The sequence below is a fragment of the Xenopus laevis genome, chromosome 7S (genome assembly GCF_017654675.1).
Source record: "Xenopus laevis strain J_2021 chromosome 7S, Xenopus_laevis_v10.1, whole genome shotgun sequence".
NCBI classification, from domain to species: Eukaryota; Metazoa; Chordata; class Amphibia; order Anura; family Pipidae; genus Xenopus; species Xenopus laevis.
Genome location: NC_054384.1, coordinates 70,936,287 through 70,955,517, shown reverse-complemented (window position 1 = coordinate 70,955,517; position 19,231 = coordinate 70,936,287). Strand labels below are relative to the sequence as shown.

The window sequence follows — 19,231 nt, the reverse complement described above, 5'->3', positions numbered from 1 at the left end:
TTGATATTGCCCTTTTAACTCCATTGCATACAATGTAACATAACACATATTTATGAAGCTGTGTAAGATTTTTTTTTTTACACCAGCCTGAAGCTGAGAGTTGCCATTTTTTGTGCAGCATTTTGCACCATTATTAATGCCTGAATATGTCCCATTACATGCCATGGCTAGCGTGGTGCAACGTTATTGTAGACATCTTAACAAATACACCAAAATCGACCATAACAGTTTCTTTATGTGAGTGCAACGTTGAATATTAATTCAACGAATATGAATAGAGCTGGGTAGGGAAGCCATTTAGTGGAAAGTTTCTGTTCTGCAGAATGCAAGAGCAACAGTTTTGGTGGAGTTTGGTGACAGTGGGAGCTGTAGAGATGATGAACAAAAATTTTGGAAGTTTTTGTATTAAAGAGTAGAAAAGGGTTGCTCTCATTACAGTATACAGAATAAATATGCATTATGTTGCACATAAGAGTTGTCACTTATAAATTGGCATGTCTGGTTTGTTTAGCATCTCCAGAATACCACAAGACACTGACAGGGCACTATCAGGGGCGACCCCAAGAGTTTTTGTGTCTTAAGGGACCCCAGCCATGCTGCACTTACTTGATTAGCCACCCCCTGCTGTCAGAGAGCTGCAGACTTTGGAAGGGAGGCATCATCTTTACTATAACAACTTTATAGAGTTTTCATTGATCACTGAAGTTTATGTCCCGGGAAAGCTGCATAGGCTGGAGGGGAATTTCATACTTGACCCATCCAATCCCTGTACAGCTGTACCGGGACTTAGATGTCAGTGACCAATCGGCAGAAAGAATATGCAGGCACCTGAGCTTCTGCCCTCCCTTCCAAAGTTTGCAACTCCCTGACAGCAGTGGGGGGGGGGGCTGGAAATCATGTAAGTCAAAAAACTTTCACCCTGGCCACCAATGTTATTTTTTTTAAATTGTAGTGGGGGAACCCTGGCCACCAATATTTAATTTATTTTTTTACTGGGGGCCATTAATGTTTTTTTTAACTTGCAGTGCTCTTTGCAGTGGGGGCCCTGGTCACCAAGGGGTCTGGGGCTGGCCTGGGTGGAGCCATTACGGCACTAGCTCTAGGTCACATTTCCTTTCCAAGGCAGGACTGTGAAAATCAATGTATGAGATGGTTAAAGTACTTGTCTCTTCTTTAGAGGTCAGAGACAAATTGATCGATGGCGTGTCCAGTATGGAGTAACCACTCTTACATATGTGTTTGGATACTTTGTGGACAAGATCTTCCTGCATTCCAGATACGTGGTCGATCATTACCCAAATGACATTGCCCTGCTCAAACTCAAAAGTGATATAGTTGTATCAGGTGAGTTTTAATCCAGCACTATGTCTTTCCTTTGAGCAATGATGTAAGTACTACCATATAGTACTAATCATATAAGTAGTATAAATCTTTAGTCATTTTTCTCAGCTTTGAAGAAGGAACTGAAATGTTCTGAAAACTTGTTTATCATCCTAGTTAGCCAATAAATATCACCCTTTCACCACTTTTGTTATGCCTCATATCAAGTTTTACCCTATAACTTTTTCAGCTGGCTAACACAGTAAATAACACTTTACCGGTAACTTTCTAAGGATATAAACAACATTGTTACAGTTGCAAAACTCATCACCAGGTTCAGGGTCCAGACTGTGGTTCAAAACAGGCCCTGTATTTTCAAGTGAACAAAGACCAAAACAGCCCCCTAGATTTATTTTTTGGGCAGATTGGGGGCCCAGAACCCTCACCCATTATGCTTGTTTCCCTGCTCCACCCCCTTTGACATATTCTCTTAGGACTAAACTGGCTTCCGGATCTAATTTATATATATTTGTGACTGTTGGCCCTGCCCCTTTTGGTGATGTCAGAGATGGACAGGTCAGTCACAGGTATATAAGTAATGTCTTCTCTGGAGCCATCACTTCACTAGGCTCCCTAGCATTTGTCACTATTTGGTATCAGACATTTTCCTTTTACAAAATCTTTTTTTTTTTTAACCTTTTCCTTTCACAGCATCTGTGCAGTCTGTCTGCCTTCCTGGATATGATAATAACTTAGCGGACGGCTCATCGCTGTGGGTGACAGGCTGGGGTCATACAGTAGAGGGAGGTGGTAAGTAAATTTTATTCTTAGGCAGATGAGCTGATCAGCTCAACACTCATTAGATTATTTTGCTTTTATGTGCTGCCTTATTTATAGTCAACAGTTTCCATCTTCTCTGGACCAATATCCTCCCTCCATTTTGAGGGGTGTTCAAGAAAATAAAGCAGCCCAAAAGTTAGCCTTACCATCACAGGCCACCCTGGGCAGTGGGCACACCCATACAGCAGCTACAATCACACATATGGTTATTCTAAGTTCAGCCACTGTCCCTACCCAGAGACACCCTTTGTCAGAAAGATGTAATATCCCTTCCCATGTCCTGACAGTATCATTTATTTTCATGTTTTGTTTAAATATACTCCTACTTTTACTTAATAAATTTGTTTTTTTCAAGCTGCAAAAGCTTCTCAGCTTCAAGAAGTGACTATTAATCTTATCTCCAGCACTACTTGCAATCAAGAGTATGGTGGACAGATTCTTGACACCATGTTGTGTGCAGGAAAGATAGAAGGCGGGGCTGACACTTGCAAGGTACTGATTTCTAACCTGCAGATGGAAACTGTTTATTAACCTGTTATGTCAGCCCAAACATTCTTCATTGATAAGTAGGGTCTAGAACAGCATGCAATAACATAGAAATAATTATAGTTTCATTTGAAAAGGAGAAGGAAAGTTAAAATCACTAAGATGTGTTAAGTTTTAAGGCAACTCCTAGTGATTCTATTCAATTACCCAGTGGCCTAAATATAGAGGAAGCAAACCCAGACTGGTAGAGATCACCGTGTGCCAGGCCCATCTGAAGACTTTATTAAGGGTGGCCTGACATACTCTAGTTACGACATTGCACTTGCCTCTATCCTGGGCTGGTATTTCTCTTGTTCAAAATGCGCAGTGCCTGGAGTACTGTTTGCTAAGCACCACATCTCACTTATTTTGCCCAGAGTGTCAGATTTTTGATCCAGTGCAGAGTGTTGAGAGCAGCATTCCCAGGACACAAGTGTTCCTTAGATGAGCACTAATGGTTGTACCCTTGGTCGTGCATTGGCACTTGTCCCACTGGGTTGAGAAAATGACCCTTATTTATATTGTTACATACAACTTTTTGTTAAAGAACTGTAATATAGCAGCAGTTAATAAGACCGTATTATCATTTGCTTTTAACACCATTTTAGATTCTGCATAAATATATTGCTTAGGGATTCTGTCATGATTTTTATGTTGTAATTTTTAATTCTAAATTACACAGTTTCCATTACAAATACATGTAATTCACTCTACCATATAAAATATTATTTCTGAACCACGTGTATTTTTTTAAACTGTAATATTGGTGTGTAGACAACCATCTCAGGTCATTGTGCCTAATATTGTGCTTTCAGAAAGAGCAAGCATTTCACAAATGAACTGCTTTTTGATGAGCTATTGTTTCTTCTACTCATTGTAACTGGATGAGTCACAGTGGGACTTGGATTTTTACTACTATTCTTATATCTACCAAGGAGCTGTTATCCTGTATCAGGAAGCTGTTATATGGTCACCTTGCCATTGTTCTGTGTGATATCACGCCAACTTGCAGTGCAGCAGCAAAGAATGACTGAGGTTTATTAGAGCACAAGTCACATGAATGAGGGCACCTGGGAACTGACATGTCTAGCCCCATGTCAAATTTCAGAATTAAATATAAAAATATCCACTTCCTTTTTTTTTTTTAAACAAATTTCAGTGCATAATTCTACTGGAGAAGCACTATTAACTGTTTTTTTATGTCGTCCCATGACATAATTTCTTTAAATAATGGAATCAGATTTAAAAAGATACTGGACTTCTCTTTTTTTGCAGGGTGATAGTGGGGGCCCTTTGGTTTCATTGGGACAAAACTCACGCTGGGACCAGGTTGGCATTGTTAGCTGGGGCGATGGCTGTGGAAGACCTAATAATGTAGGAGTATACACCAATGTGCTGTCATTCTTGAACTGGATTTATGGAGTAATGAGGGTAAGTATGGTTCAAAATTGTGCATTGTGCTAGTAAGAAAAGGGTTAAATAGTCTGCTGCTATGTGTGTTAAGATGGTGATATATGCCCAGATTTGGTTGGGCAGTTTAGCTGGTTTGTGCAATACTGCCTTAACACATTTCTAGAGGACTGTAAATACTGCCTAAGTACCATGTCATGTATGACAAGTTGGGGAGTTGTTTAGTTCATCAAGGATCATTCGTTCTTCACTTACTGTTTTAGTTATTAATGCTGTCAGCCCCTCATACAGAATCATGGCTCAATTGGTCAGAGTACTATACTGGTTATCTATGATTGGCCCTTTTATTCTCAATTCTGTTTGAAGAAATGCCCATACTCTCTCATCACCCAGTATCAAGCTCTACTCCTTGGGGAAGATCACCCATTCCTCAGACATACTGTATATTGAAATTGCTCATCAGTCAGGGCCAGCTTTACTCCTGGAACCCCCAGCAGTCGGGTCTGCTCTCATGATTTTTACACATCTAAGTTCCTTTCTATGTAAGAACTAACTAAGAAGAACTAACACTAATGCGACTCTACAATAATTGTCTTTTTTCTTTCTCTTTTTTTTTAGCAAATATCATAAGCCCTAGGACAGCATATATTATTTACCCAGACCGTCTTGCTCTGGAGCAAGTAAATAAGTGGACATGAAGTATTGCAAGAGTGTGGTGCTCTGCTGGTCTGAATGGTCTTCTGGACAAACCCTCTGCAGGACCAGAGCATGCCAGGAGATAGATATTTATTTTTAAAAAGTGGTTGATACCATACTGATAAATGTGAGCTTCACCAAAGCAGTATTTTGGGAGCCAGATTCTGAAGATGTTTCTCAGGAATCATTTGCACATAACTGGGGTGGATTTATTTTCTAAACACGGGTGCCAATTTTTCACATGAAAAAGGAAAAAACAGGGGTTTTTTTGCATTTCCCTATCTAAACAGTGCCAAAACCTGAAAGTGTGTGTGTGTGTGTGTCTGTGTGTGGCCAAACTGTGTGCAAAATAAACATATATATATAAATAATCTACAATTTTTAAAAATGGCACCATAAATGTCACTTTTTTATTAGTCCACTAACTGGTTAACTACCTACCAAAGCTATTAGTGTAAACATGTTTTAAAAAGGCTTATAGCATGCTGCAAACACATGGCCACCTATTATCTGTATGGCATTACAGATTATTATGGAATTATAATTTATTTTGTGCCATTCTAATCCTTTTCCTGAGCAACATGCGGTGAACTTCAACCTCAAGGCTTGACCTGTTCAGTAGTCAGATCTACATTTATTGCACTTGGATGTATAAATGTATACAGTATATTAAATGAGTGTTATTTGTTTTCCTTAAATATAATGTTATATAATTTAAATTGTGTGCTTTTGACACAAGTACTTTACACTTTGATGTAATGGCCAAAACTATACAGACAAAGCATCAACGTCCACCCTAGTGTGAGGTAGGGTGGACATGTCTAATAGTTCTACATACAAACAGCCTATTTACAAAATCATATAGTGATTTTAACATTGCCCTTTAGCATGGCATTAAAATACATAGATGGACAGACTACAGGCCTGGATTGGTAATCTGTCCATTCTGGCAAATGCCTGGTATGCTGCTCCATGATAAAGTGGGCCAGGGAAACTGGTGGGAGCTGCTGAATGGGAGCCGGAAACTGCCAAATGGGAGCTGAAGATAAAGCAGCCAAATGGGAGTCAAAGAAGAAGCCACAGAGGAGAACAAAGAAGCTGCTGTTGCCTAGGAGGAAGAAGACTGTCTAACTGCCCAATGGTTTTTAAACTTGGAGGAACTGGCCACCAATATTTTTTTTAACTGGGGGGGGGCTAGCCACCAATCTTTTTTAACTTGGGGGAGCTGGTTACCAAAGGTCTTTTAACTTGGAGGGGGCCACCTATTAGTTTTTTTTTCATAAAAGATGCATCAGGAGGAAGCCTAACTTGGAACCTTAAACTATTTGGCCACTATTTAGCAGAGCAATGAATGGATTCCCTAAATATCAGCATATTCTTGATGTCAATGTGAAAGTCAGCCAAGAAGCTAAAGAGGGGATGGCATCTACAACAAGAGAATGATCCTAACCCTACCTCAAAAGCATCCATGAGTTACTTGAAGAAAAACAAGCTGAATATTTTGGAATGGCTCTCAGTCCCTCGTCACTGAAAATCTGTGGGCAAATTTTTGCAATATGGACAGAGAAGTTTACAGAATTAGAAGTGATCTGCAAATAGAAGTGGGTTTGAAAGACTTGAAATACTGGATATAAAAGGCATTTACACACTGTGATCTGTGGAAAAGGAAGCATAAATAAATAGGTGCTCAAAATGTTGCACATACCAAAATTACTATTTTCTTTGTTCCTGTGTTTTAAAGTTTGTGAAATAAAAATGTAACTGTGCATTAACATTTGCAAATTTATTGTTTTTTTTAACACTGACAGTGCAACAGTACCAGTTGGTTTATATTTATATAACCAGTGTTTATTAAATAACTTATTATTACATTCATAATATTAGCAGCAGCAATACCCACTGAGGGCCTACAGGGTCGCGGACATCCACTTGTGGATTGGTAGCCATATGTGCAGGCAGTAGATTACTAGCAAGATAACCAAACACCCCATTTTAATTTTGGGGGTTGCAGTGCTTAGAAAGGGTATTGTTCTTGTACTGAAACCCCCATTTTAACCATTTAACCAACAACCATACCAAGCAGTGCCAATCTGCACTGAGGCCAAATTTCTCACACCTTCTCAGAGTACAAATGTCTTGTTGGTTTCTAGGTCTCCCCATGTTCAAGAATGTGCTGGGAATTAGACTTTGAAACTAAATTTATACAACTGTCAACAATGCACTTATACACCGTATGTAGTAATGCATAGTCAAAGTAATCAAAGCAAAGTACTAACTGCTGTGTTTCACTGCTCTGATGACAAATTGCACCAATATTTAAGAATTTCCCACAGCATGTTCTAGGATTAAGAGCATGCTATTTATGACCCTTGTCAGTATTAAAGGTGAAGGGATATCAGAGGTATGATAATGCTTCGGTATACAGTACATACAACTACTGTATGTGTTTGCGATGCCATCTAAAGCCAAATATATATCACTTCAACCCAGGAGTGCCTAGGAGGTTGAAGCCTAATAATACATTGAAGCTCATCACGTTATATCCGCTTTATATTTGCATATTCCTTTACCCATCCTCAAAAAGAACCATTTTTTTGTTCACATTAATTATCTGAGTCAGGGCATATGTATGTGCAGTATATATATATATATATATATATATATATATATATATATATATATATATATATATATATATATATATATATATATATATATATATATATATATAATTACTGGGTGCTACAAAGCCTAACCCTAGACTCGTGGATGAACCACTGTTATAAAGTGGCAGAGTTGTAATGCGAGAGTGTCATGCTGAAAGTGTTTCACATCACAATAGAGGGTTCTCTGCCTCTCTTACAGTGCCTGCAATGCCGGTGACCTTGCTTCGATTGGCTTCACAATCCGTTCTTGGAAGTCCTTTGTCCATTGTGCAACTATCTGATGGTTTGGGAAATTATTTTTTGGGTTTGGCCTTGCTTTCTTGTTTGGAGGCATTGTCAGTATTGTCATTAACAGAGGAGCTTACAAGGCAGTCCTTCCTAGAAATATATAGAAAGGTATAAGGAAGTTATTGCTCTCACACTAATTCCTTCTCATCCCAAAGGTCATTCTCACTGGTAAAACTTTATTCCTACTATTTTTTCCAAACATATTCCCACTTTGTACGTGTGGTTTCAGCCTTATTTCCTTTCCCGCTTTAATCTCCTCCCAATACAATCAAACCAGTGTTCTATCTCCTCCCAATGGACCGATAACATTAACATTTACCATTTTACCATTACCAAGTATACTCACTTCTTGTCACAGTTCCTCTTAATAATTAAGGTAATAATTTTCTTTATTATAAGGATAAGTATAAGAAGTCCAATCACCCCACCAACTGCAGCCACGATAATTCGAGTCAGTGTGTTATCCACAGCCTCAACTGTTGGACAGATGGAAAGAATATGTGTGAGAATAAAACTCCAAAAGTGGCTTGAGAAATGAGTGAAGGAGCAGTGGTGCAAAGAAGTTCAAACAGTTAGGTACAGATATTCCACAGATTATCCAATGTTGTTTTAAGAACTATATATATATATAATAGGAGAAAGGAGGTAAAAATAATACCAGTTTTGGGCATATACATTGGTGTATAAAAATGTAAGCATGTATTTCTTTGCAAATTATGTTTATCTGTAATGGCTGTCTGCATGGACTTACCAACACATGTTGTCATTCACTTGTTTCCTTTGACTAGTATTTTACTATAATCATCTTGCAGTCCCACCACTGTGTGCAATACCCCACCTCACAGCAGCTGGATATTCTTACTCTAATCTTTACTTATTCAAATACTATTCAATGAGAAAATGCTTCATTTCTGGACTAGAGAAACTCACCTTTGTCTACCACTGTCAATATAATGGTGGCATTGTGCGTGGCACCCTTTTCCTTCTTATTCCTCACAACACAGGTATAGCGCCCAGCGTCATCAAAGTCCACATTCTTCAAAAGCAGGGATAGTTCGTAATCTTTGGTTGTATTGTTGGGAGCAAGCTGTACCCGCTCCATACGTTCGTTCCTGTTGAGAATTTCTACAGGTTTAGGGAATGACTTCTTGTCCTTTAGTGTCCCTTTATAAAGCTGGAAAGAGAAAGAGCAGGGAGGTGTGAGATGGAAGAGAAGAAGGGACATAAGATACATAAACATAGAAGGAACATGTAATAGTTAGACTGTGTAATAGATAATGTCCCAAGACAGTGTCTAAAGATGTTTTGATGAAAGTGTATTGTTAAACATGACATAGCTTAACATTAATTTTTGTTTCTATAAAATTTTAGAAGAATGTATTTCCCTGGGTTATTCTGCCCATTAAGCAATTGCCACAGCTGTATGCCATTAATCTATATCCAAGTAGGATGCAGAAGGAGAAAACATAAATCTCACTGAAAAGTGTATATTTAGATTTTATGCTTGCATGTGTATTTTCCACTAATTTCGTGACTGTATTCATTTATTCTTTTCACTCTAATTAAAAAAAAGGCCGGGGCTCCACATGTACTTGCTTGATACAATCATTTTAATCTAATTTGAGATGAAAAATAAACTAGAGTTCGTTTATAATAGTGTGCAAGATCTGCACTTTATCAATCTAAACCGAATAGTTAACATGAGGCTAAAACATAGAAATGTCACGGATGTGTTATAAGATTTTTTTCCATTTTCCAAGTCTTACTTCCTCAGGTTTAAGTGAACTGTTCATAGAGCTGTATATCCAAGAGAAGGTAACATCACTGAAGCCAATGCAGGCCATGAACGTACAGAGGAGCGATACATTAGTCCCATTGATAGCTGTGACCAGGTTATTCTTGCCTACCGATACCTCCAAAGGCAAACAGGCGTGGGCAAAAACCACAACTGTAGGGAGATACAGAGGCAATTTTTAGGATTACAAAACGCTTAACACATAAACAGAGGTTTCTCCAAATTCTGATATTTTCCAGTACATACACACATGACTCAGTCCTTTTTAGAGCATTTGCAAACATCACAAGTAGCTTTTAAAAACAATAGGATGTTCTTTCACGTCTTATATGTATGCACCCAGTTTAGACAGGCTTTACTCACATACAATATATAACATGGCTTGTTCATGCACCTCTACACCTCACAGCACAAACTGCTGTAGGCTACTGGGAGCTGCCAAAAATTATAGTACAGCTTCCCCTTTCATATCTACAGACAGCACATCCAGACATAGCTCTTTCCATACAGAACAAGCAATGTATGATGGTGAGGTATGATGCATGCTACATTTTAGTTGTGCCATCTCAACATCTAATGTGTGTGTGTGTGTGTATATATTCTTCCCTGACTGATTGATATTCGATTTCTATGTACAGTCTAAATAAAGATTACAGCTTGCGTTTCCAGGGAGAAACAGTCTACCACCATGGTACTGTATGTTCTGCACCAAGAATGTGCCAGGGCAAAGGTTTGAATGACTTTGCCATTTTCCTGCTACATTTTATTTATGTTAAACATGTACTTAACAGAACATTAAATAGTATACTATTATCTCAGTTAATCAGAGCTCTCACTGTAGAACATCTCTGGGGATGACATTGTACCTGCACAGGAGCTTTCCTTGAATGATCAGATGGGTACATATTTCAATATTGATTTATCAATTATTAGTGCATTGGAATAAAGCGATACACTTTTGCAGTAGTGTAAAGGTGGCCATAATGGCACATATAATATTGTATGAAACAAAGTTCAGTGCGTATATGTTGGGAAACAAGCCGACTGTTATCGGCATAAGACTTGTATTTCACTCGTCAATAGGGCTGGCTGGAACATTTTCCTCAGGCCCCTTTGAAGGCACCAGAACATTGGCCACTGTTAGTACTGAATCATTAGATACAGGTAGAATTCTATTGTTTCTACCTGTACATTCAGCTCTAACACATTTATACTGAAAACAAACTATCAAGATAGTAATTGTTACATCAATGAATGAATCAATTAAAGGAGAACTAAACCCTTATTTAAAAAAAACCCTACAGACCCCCCCTGCTCCCCCCCGCCTAGCTGTTATCCCTGGTAAATGGCCCTAACTCTTTACTCACCCCTCGATGCAGATTCAGGGCATCGGAGTTCTTCCTGCTTTTCGGCAATTTCTGAGACTTTCAGCACATGCACATTTGTCGCAAAATGGAAGATTACTCCAACTGATATACCGCTCTCTTCCTGAAGAGAAGAAGCTGGCGCCTGTGAACTCCAATGGCCGGAATCTGCACCAAGGGGTAAGTAAAGAGTTAGGGGCATTTACCAGGGGTAACAGCTAGGCTGGGCGGAGCAGGGAGGGGGGGGGGTCTATGTAGGGTAGGGTTTTTTTAGTTAAGTGTTTAATTCTCCTTGTTAATAATTAATGCATCAGTCCTTGTCCAATATATGTCTGTCATCTTTGCTACCAATTATAAATACTCATCACAATTTGCAAATATACAAATAATTCAAAAGCACATAACATGGTCTTGGAACCATATTGTCTGTTACAGGGCTCTTCTATCAACACCATCTGACTTATCCAGTTTAATACCCTAACAGGAGTTAAAGTTAATGAGGTAAATTTATTCTAGTAACTTTTTCTATAAGAGCTTAAACTAAAGTGGGTACATATTGTCTTCCGCAATTGAATGTGTGCAAAAGTAGGTACAGATCTTAATCTGTCTTAAACTAAAAACTGCCTTTACAGATGCAAAAATAAGTATAACCCTAAATTGATTACTGTCTCTTTAAATAGCAATTAACCCTTGGCAATCCACGGCCCGGAGTCCCTTTTGAGTATGAAAAGTACTGGGAACTGGGATTTACAGTGCAGTGCCTCCACCTAGAAAACACTGAGGAGCACAACTCAGGGGAGTTCCACTAGGACAAATAAAACACACACAGTTTGCAATAAAACAAATATACACTTTATGTAAAACTGTATTTAGTAACTGTGTAAATGCAAATCACACAATATCAATTTACTCTGGGGAACCTGTGTGGACTATCAACCCCTGGCACAGTCTCTCAATGCCACAGTCCCACACTTCACACCAGGTGGATAAATGTAGAATAAATCTGGTCAGTTCAATGTCCCTTCCCCTAGAGCTCTTATGTCCCCAGGTAGCGCTACCTGCCCCAAGGTACCTTTCCCTTTGAAAGTAGTAGCCGCTCCCACATGCCAGGTACACGAACAAGACCTGTCCTCACCCTGGGGAAACACAGTGGCCAAAGTATCTACAGACAGAAGATAGAAACTGGCTCTTCCCGACGCTCAAATACGTCCTCAAAGTAGAGCAAAACGCAGCCCTTTCCTTCTCCCTGAAAAATCCTTTCAAGCAGCACTGTCACACTCCACATATCTGGATCTCTCTGGCTGCAGCAGGGATCCCTTTATAATCTCTATTGGAAACCCTGTACATTTGGCTCCAAAGTCAGGCACTCCCCCTTTCCCAAGGATGCACTGGGGTGTCCAGCCAATCGGATGGCTCTCCAACCTGTAACTGGGCTGGATGATGTTACAGACAGAAAAACAGGGGAAGGATTTGTCTGATCCCCTACATAAGAATTAAACAACATAGTACAAATTAAACACTCACATGCCACAAGGCAGGGTCACACCTCTGCCTTTTGGCCTTTTTGAACTGACTTCAAAATAATTCAAACTATGTTATAAAAGCCAAAAAGCCAGGACCCCGAAAATTTTCTGCAGGGGAGGTAGCATGATGTGCATATGCCACTGTCTTTACTCAAAGGTCAACTGTCATATGAAAATTGCTTCCCCCATTAGAGGTATGGGCTAATACAGCCTGAACTCTGGTTAGGGGGAAACCGTGTTTTTTTCAAAAAAATGCCATAGCAAGCACTATGCTGCCCATGTGCAAGTATCTTGGCTATGTGCAAGTATCTTGGCTACCCCACTCCATACATAATATTCCTAGAGATGTCTATAATTTGTTGTATCATCCTTGAAAAAGGTCCCAAAAGGGACCGAAACGTTGGAGAAAGATGCAATAAAAGATTGTTTGTCTTATATCAAAGGGAGTGCTGGTCTGTGAAATATTGGTGTATGCAAGATTTACCGTGCACCCCTGCCTTTATCAAGATTGATCTTGGAGTGCGGATACTCGTTTGGAAGATTTTTATATATATATAAAATATATATATATATATATCTATATATATATATATATATATATCTATATATATATATATACACATACATACACACACTATAGTAGTGTTTCTGAAGCAAACATACCAGTTTTACTAGTGCAGAACAACAGTACATTATATTTTTTTTTTGTAACTTATATTTTATTAGTTTTTAGTATACAGAAAGGAGTGAAAACATATGAGCAATAAGCAGATAAAAAAGTACATTATATTTTAACTACTTCGATACACTTTCAGCTTTTGGTATTACTGTTCCTTTAAAAACAAAGGAGCCGGAGGTACCATAAACTGAGGAGTCGGAGTCAAAGGATTTATGTACCAACTCCACAGACTTGAACCTTTCTGTCTAATTTTCATAGAAAGGAGATCAACTATCGCTGGCTAAGTCTTGTTCATGAGGTCCCTGCTCCCCGACTTTTACTAGAGGTACTGGTCCCTCTAGAGCAAAACAGCTTTACTGGGTCTTGATGTACCCAGAGTCCCTGGAGGACATTCAGCTGTGTCAGTAACCGAAGGCCAAAGGGAGAGATAAACCCTTAACCAGACACTTTGTTTAATTGCGGCAGGAATTGGTCAAAAGCTAGTAGGCCAATAACAGAAATATTTAAATTAGATATGGGCATCTGGCCAGCAACTAGGGAGATAAGGAAGTGTTTAAAGCCATATGGGACCTACACTAAGTACTACAATAGCAATGATCATACCTCCCAACTGTCCCGTTTTGAGCTGGACAGTCCTGATTCTGACAGCTCAGCCGGCAGTCCTGGATTGTTACTGAAATGTCCCAAGTTTCTCTTTGATCTCCTGCACTGAACAGCCAGAAAAAGAAACAAAGTTTCTAAAAGTTAATTGGGTTTTGGTAGCGAGCCCAGAATATATGGCAGGTGCACTTGAATACTTTTGTAACAATTTAACATAATCAAAGAAGCAATTTAAGATAAGCAGGTCTCTTGGAGAAACTGTGACTTGCAGCTTAAAGGGCAATTCACCTTCATTAGCAAAACTGTAATAACACATAAAAACCACAGAAATGTGTTCAAACTTTCATAACCTGCTAAATTTTGTAAAATGAGCATGGTAATTAGGGGGTGTGGCCATAAAAACAGGCGTGATCAAAAAGATTTCACCACGCTATGTGTGGCAAATCTTTTTGTCCCTCTTTTCTATTTCCCAAACGTTGGGAGGTGAGGCAACGATGGTTACCCATGGTTTTAATAATAAAACCATGTCTATTATTATGCAGTCCTGTAAAAGTTCTAGTTTCTATCATATGTATGATGCCAAAAAAAACTGTAAGACACATACAAGATAGTACTGTGTTGTATTCTGCTGGTTTGTGCGGGACAAGTTATAAGTAAATGGGGAGGTTGCCAGCCAGAGTCCATTTGTAATATTGATCTACCTGTATAAGCAGTGACTCAGCACAACTCTACACCACTTGCACTGCATCAGACTGCGACACAGAGAGCATCACACATTTCATCCTAATCCCACAACAGCCCTATGCCATCACAATCTGTGATTTCTCTGCCACGCCCATGAACAATTTGTATTTATCTAGTAATCCAGAGCATCAGCCCTAGTATATTGCCTATCTTTGTTTCTCAGAACTACCCTGACTTATTACAGATCTCTCGCTCTTCTCTTTAAATACACGCCTTCCCAAAAACTACCAGGGCCCCATTCAGCTTGCTATAATCCACAATCCATTTTTAGAGTAGGAAAAGAGAGTAATTTACAAAGTGTAGGGCAGCACTGCATCTAGAGCTGTATTTTCAGCCTGGCACAAAATGCAGAGCATAACCAGGGTGCAAGTGTTTTAATAATGAACACGAAACGGCATGTTCCAAGTCAAAACGACCCCAATATTATCTCCATAAAGGGTTTGTTCACCTTTAAAGGAGAACTAAACACCCACGATGTTAAGTCCCCACTGGCCCCCCTCCGTGTCTCCCCCTTACCCCAGAATTCTGTTCCCTCTAGAAATAGCGACCACACATGCAGAGTGAGTGCAGTGGAGCTCACGGGCGCCATCTTCGGTAATCTTCGAGTCTTCTTCCTCCCCTTCGGCAATTTCCATCTCTTTCGGCGCATGCACAGAAGATTGCTCCAACTGTGCATGCGTCATTACGCAGCTCACTTCACGAAGATTACCGAAGAAGGTGGTGCCTGTGAGCTCTACTGCGCTCACTTATCATGTGCAGTCACTATTTCAAGAGGGAATAGAATTCTGGGGTAAGACTGTGCAGAGGGGAGGCAGGGGGGGCAGTGGGGACTTAACATCACGGGGGGTTAGTTCTCCTTTAAGTGAACTTTTAGTATAATGTAGAGAGTGATATTCTGAGTCAATTTGAAATTGGTTTTAATTTTTTATTATATGTGTTTTTTGAGTTATTCAGCAGCTCTTCGATGTGTGATTTCTGTCCATATTATCCTAGCAACCATGCACTGATTTGGATAACAGACTGGAATATAAATAAGAGAGGGAAAGAATAGAGAGATGAGTAATAAAATGTAGCAATAACAATACATTTGTAGCCTTGCAGAGAATTTGTTTTTTTAGATGGGGTCATTGACCTCTATTTGGAAGCTGGAAAAAGTCAGAAAAAGGCAAATCATTCCAAAACTGTAAAAAATAAAAAATAAACCTGAAGGTCATTTCAAACTTTGGCTAGTGTGTGTGTGTGTTAAATGCACATTGTATAATAAAATATAATAGTGCTTACACAATGTAAAGCGGAGTTTGCTTTTTTTCCTCCGGTTGGGAAGCTAATGCATCTGTCTGGAGTTGAACCAGGGACCTGGTGTTTTTGTGCCATCTGCATTAGCACTGCTCTAGGTGAGCAGACAACCAAGGCCCTGGTTCACTCCTATTGCTTTCCAAGTAATTTCAAGTAGGGATGCACCAAATCCAGGATTCGGTTTGGGATTCGGCCAGGATTCTGCCTTTTTCAGCAGGATTCAGATTCGTCCGAATCCTTCTGCCTGGCCGAACCGAATCCAAATCCTAATTTGCATATGCAAATTAGGGACAGGGAAGGGAAATTGAGTGACTGTTTGTCACAAAACAAGGAAGTAAAAATGTTTTCCCCTTCCCACCCCTAATTTGCATAGGCAAATTAGGATTCGGTTCGGTATTCGGCCGAATCTTTCGTAAAGGATTTGGGGGTTTGGCAGAATCTAAAATAGTGGATTCGGAGCATCCCTAATTTCAAGTAGGTTTGGCTTGTTTCACCTGTTGTCAATCTGGCCACAGGTGATCTGTATAAGTCAATAGTCTAGCTATAAAACCCCCTGCTCTGCACTGACTCATTGCCCAACGTAGGTCCGTTTTCTGATAGTTCCGGGTGTGATTCTTGTCTGTTTAACGGTTTCTGACCATTGCCTGTTATTGACCTTGCTGCATCACTGCCTGAACTGACCCGTGCCTGTTTGACTCACTCTTTTACTGCCTCCACAATCTTGACAGAAAGCTTTCTGTATTCTGCGTCCTACGATATGATCAATTTGCCTTGAAACTTTATTTTAGGCTCAGGGAAAACTCACACCTCAACCTACAAGCCATTCTGTATTTTGTATTCATCCAGTAATTTCAGGAATTTGGACATTTGCTAAATTTAATTTCAGCTGATCCTGAGACATGTCCCCAAGCTCTGTGCTGCAAGATGTCCTTCATTTTGTCCTTAATAAAGTTTTCATTCTGTGTTCAGAATAGCCTTCTTGCTATCTTAGTGGTTTCTTCATCTGCACTCAATCAGTCTGCCTTAACTGATTCATATCACTTTCCTCAGTGGACTCTCGTATCTGTCCTATATAATTCTCCTCATGTATGGCCTAATTGTGCAATATCAAAATTCAATATTCTGGCCTCCTTGTTGGGGCTCCACTTTATCGTTTCAAGCACCCAAATAATTTGTCCCACAGAAAGCTATATTTATCAAAATTAGGCTTAGAAATATGAGAAAAGGGGTAGAATACTAAAATTGCAAATAATCATTAATCCTTTAAGTCTTTAACACCAAATCACTTTTCTACCAATACATTCTATAGCCTTGCAAAAGAAAACTAACTTCTGAGACGGATCCTGTCTGAAACATGGTATTGATGTCCATAGTATTCATAGGGAAGAAAGATAAAAATTACAGGGAGGCTAATGTTTTTTCTACAGAAAAGTTGGCAACCCTAGTCTCAAATGAAGTCACAACTAATACTGGGGTCATAGGTCACCTTGTTCACCTACTTATGTAATGTAAATACAAACAGAACTTTAGGGGAAACATGTGCAAAACTAAAGCTGGCCACAAGCAAGCAGATTTGAAACTGCTAATTTAACCCATTCATACCTAGTTTGCTATGTATAGGGTCTACCAACAAGCCTGCCTAATTGTTGTCTTGCCAAAAACGGGCCAGATGTTAACCAAACAGGTTAGAAAGTCCCGTCAGTATAGACATGTCCATCGGGGCATTGATGTGGCCTACATCCGACAGGGCTCCATAGGTCCAAATGTAGAGTCCTGCAGCAGGTAGGGTACCCTCGGGTTACCCACAAAACCTTGTGGTACCCTGTGGGTTACAGGTATAAGTTTTGGGAGCGGGTATAGACGCGGGTCAGCGGTTCTCCGGGTTGGGTCGCGGGTCTTCTCAATAGCGAGTTTTACTCTTTTTTTATGATCACGCCTACTTCTAAAGATGTCACTTCCGATTTACAATGACAGCACTTCCTGTTTCTTGATGGTCAACGGGTCGCGGAACAGGTTGAGGATAAGGTACTTGCGGGTGGGGTAGCGGGTCCAAGCGGGTAAGTATTCGGGTTGCAGGTCTGGGTGCGGGTCGGGTTCAGGTTTAACAAATTGGTTCCGCGCAGGACTCTATCCGAATGGATGATCCGATCAGTGGCCCTAGAGTAAACAACTGGATAAGGTAGATTTGGTCCAGCGTGTGGTTGTGCACATTAGGTCCAGATCTGTGGGTGTGGCAAGCACCTTAACTCTACCACACTCTGTAAATTGACTACTGTATTATCATATTGACCACATTCTGCATTAAATGCAGCAGATTACAAGAATATATTAATCTGCAAACAACTGTGATGGAAATAGTAGCACAAAATGATTTTTTTGCTGCAGTGCAACTATTATGGGTCAGTGCTACCATTTTCAATGTCAATGTCAGTCTGTGACAGGAAAGGATAACACAATGATACATGTATATATTAACTCTTAACTGAGATGCCAGCAGTAATTTGTTCCATTAAACAACCGATACCGTTACTTTTATTATCACGCTTCAGGATTGCAGCTGTGCACAATAAGTGAATAACATTATATGGGGGGTCCTGTTACAACTTCTAACACAGTTTATTGCACCACTCCCTTTCTCCCTCGCCCCTGCAGTCCCTCTGCAGTCATTCCGAGCATTATAAGGGGCTGTGCAGGAGAACTACCGTTGTCATTTCTGGCTAAATATAGCTGCACAAAGTGGATTCCTAGATAAGGCAAAACTATATAGCAGAGAGACTGTAAGAGGCAGGGATCCATGCAGGAGAGTGTTACATGCAGGAGAGTGTTACATGCAGGAGAGTTTTACATGCAGTAGAGTGTTATAAGAAGTTGCCAGGGATCTCCAGTCTTGGGCACTGAAGCTGCTTTTTATCAAGTGTATATATAGCAAATAAGGAGGCACTATACGTGATTATGTACACAGAGATGACATACACACGGCCGGCATTCACAGCACTGCACATATCACCTCAGACATACATTCCATAGAATCTAGTTCCGACACACAGACGCACATGTGGCCGGTGCGCAAGTATACCTTTGGACTGAGCTGTGCGGCACATGAACAGCACTTGGCGCCGCGCGGAAATACTTACTGAGGCAGATGGCAAAGAGCCGCGAGTGGCGCCTCCACAAGGAGTCGCGTCTTTCCCAAGTGGGTTCCATGGACATTGTGTATAGAGTAGCCGGGATGCGGAGACGGCTGGGGATCCCGGAAACAGAGGGCGACAAGGAGTCAAATGATAAATAGAAGCTGGTGTGAGGAGGAACTCTTCCTTGCGATATACATGATATGTCTGTATGTCTATGAGCAATAGCAAGGGATGTCTCTATCACTGTGGCATGGGTACCACATTTACCTGCCTCTCTGACTTTATGTCTCCCTTTCTCAATCCCTTTGCCCCGCTCTGCTGTCCCTCTCTAGTTCTCCCCTGAATCATTGGATC

At 40.1% G+C, this 19,231-nt stretch overlaps 2 protein-coding genes across 4 annotated transcripts in view; one reads left to right on the top strand and one right to left on the bottom strand.

Annotated features, from left to right (window-relative positions):
- Nucleotides 1-6,563, top strand: part of tmprss4.S (transmembrane serine protease 4 S homeolog) — a 21,335-nt gene extending 14,772 nt beyond the window's left edge. The window contains exons 9-13 of one of the 2 annotated variants that reach the window (XM_018227774.2): nt 1,178-1,344; nt 2,032-2,130; nt 2,516-2,652; nt 3,961-4,116; nt 4,714-6,563. In XM_018227774.2, coding sequence (XP_018083263.1) covers nt 1,178-1,344; nt 2,032-2,130; nt 2,516-2,652; nt 3,961-4,116; nt 4,714-4,725 — 571 coding nt within the window. In that variant the 3' untranslated portion in view covers nt 4,726-6,563. The other variant, XM_041571367.1, reaches the window with a different exon arrangement.
- On the bottom strand, nt 6,560-19,231 carry scn4b.S (sodium voltage-gated channel beta subunit 4 S homeolog). 2 transcript variants are annotated; one of them, XM_018227776.2, is made up of 6 exons: nt 18,881-19,231; nt 10,908-11,072; nt 9,512-9,693; nt 8,676-8,919; nt 8,092-8,221; nt 6,560-7,835 (listed from the first exon to the last, which is right to left on the bottom strand). In XM_018227776.2, exons 1-6 carry the CDS (start codon nt 18,954-18,956, stop codon nt 7,751-7,753), a joined length of 882 nt encoding a protein of 293 aa, XP_018083265.1. In that variant the 5' UTR covers nt 18,957-19,231; the 3' UTR covers nt 6,560-7,750. The 2 variants fall into 2 exon arrangements, with proteins under 2 accessions (XP_018083265.1, XP_018083266.1); XM_018227777.2 differs by lacking the exon at nt 10,908-11,072 and having other exon boundaries at nt 18,881-19,225.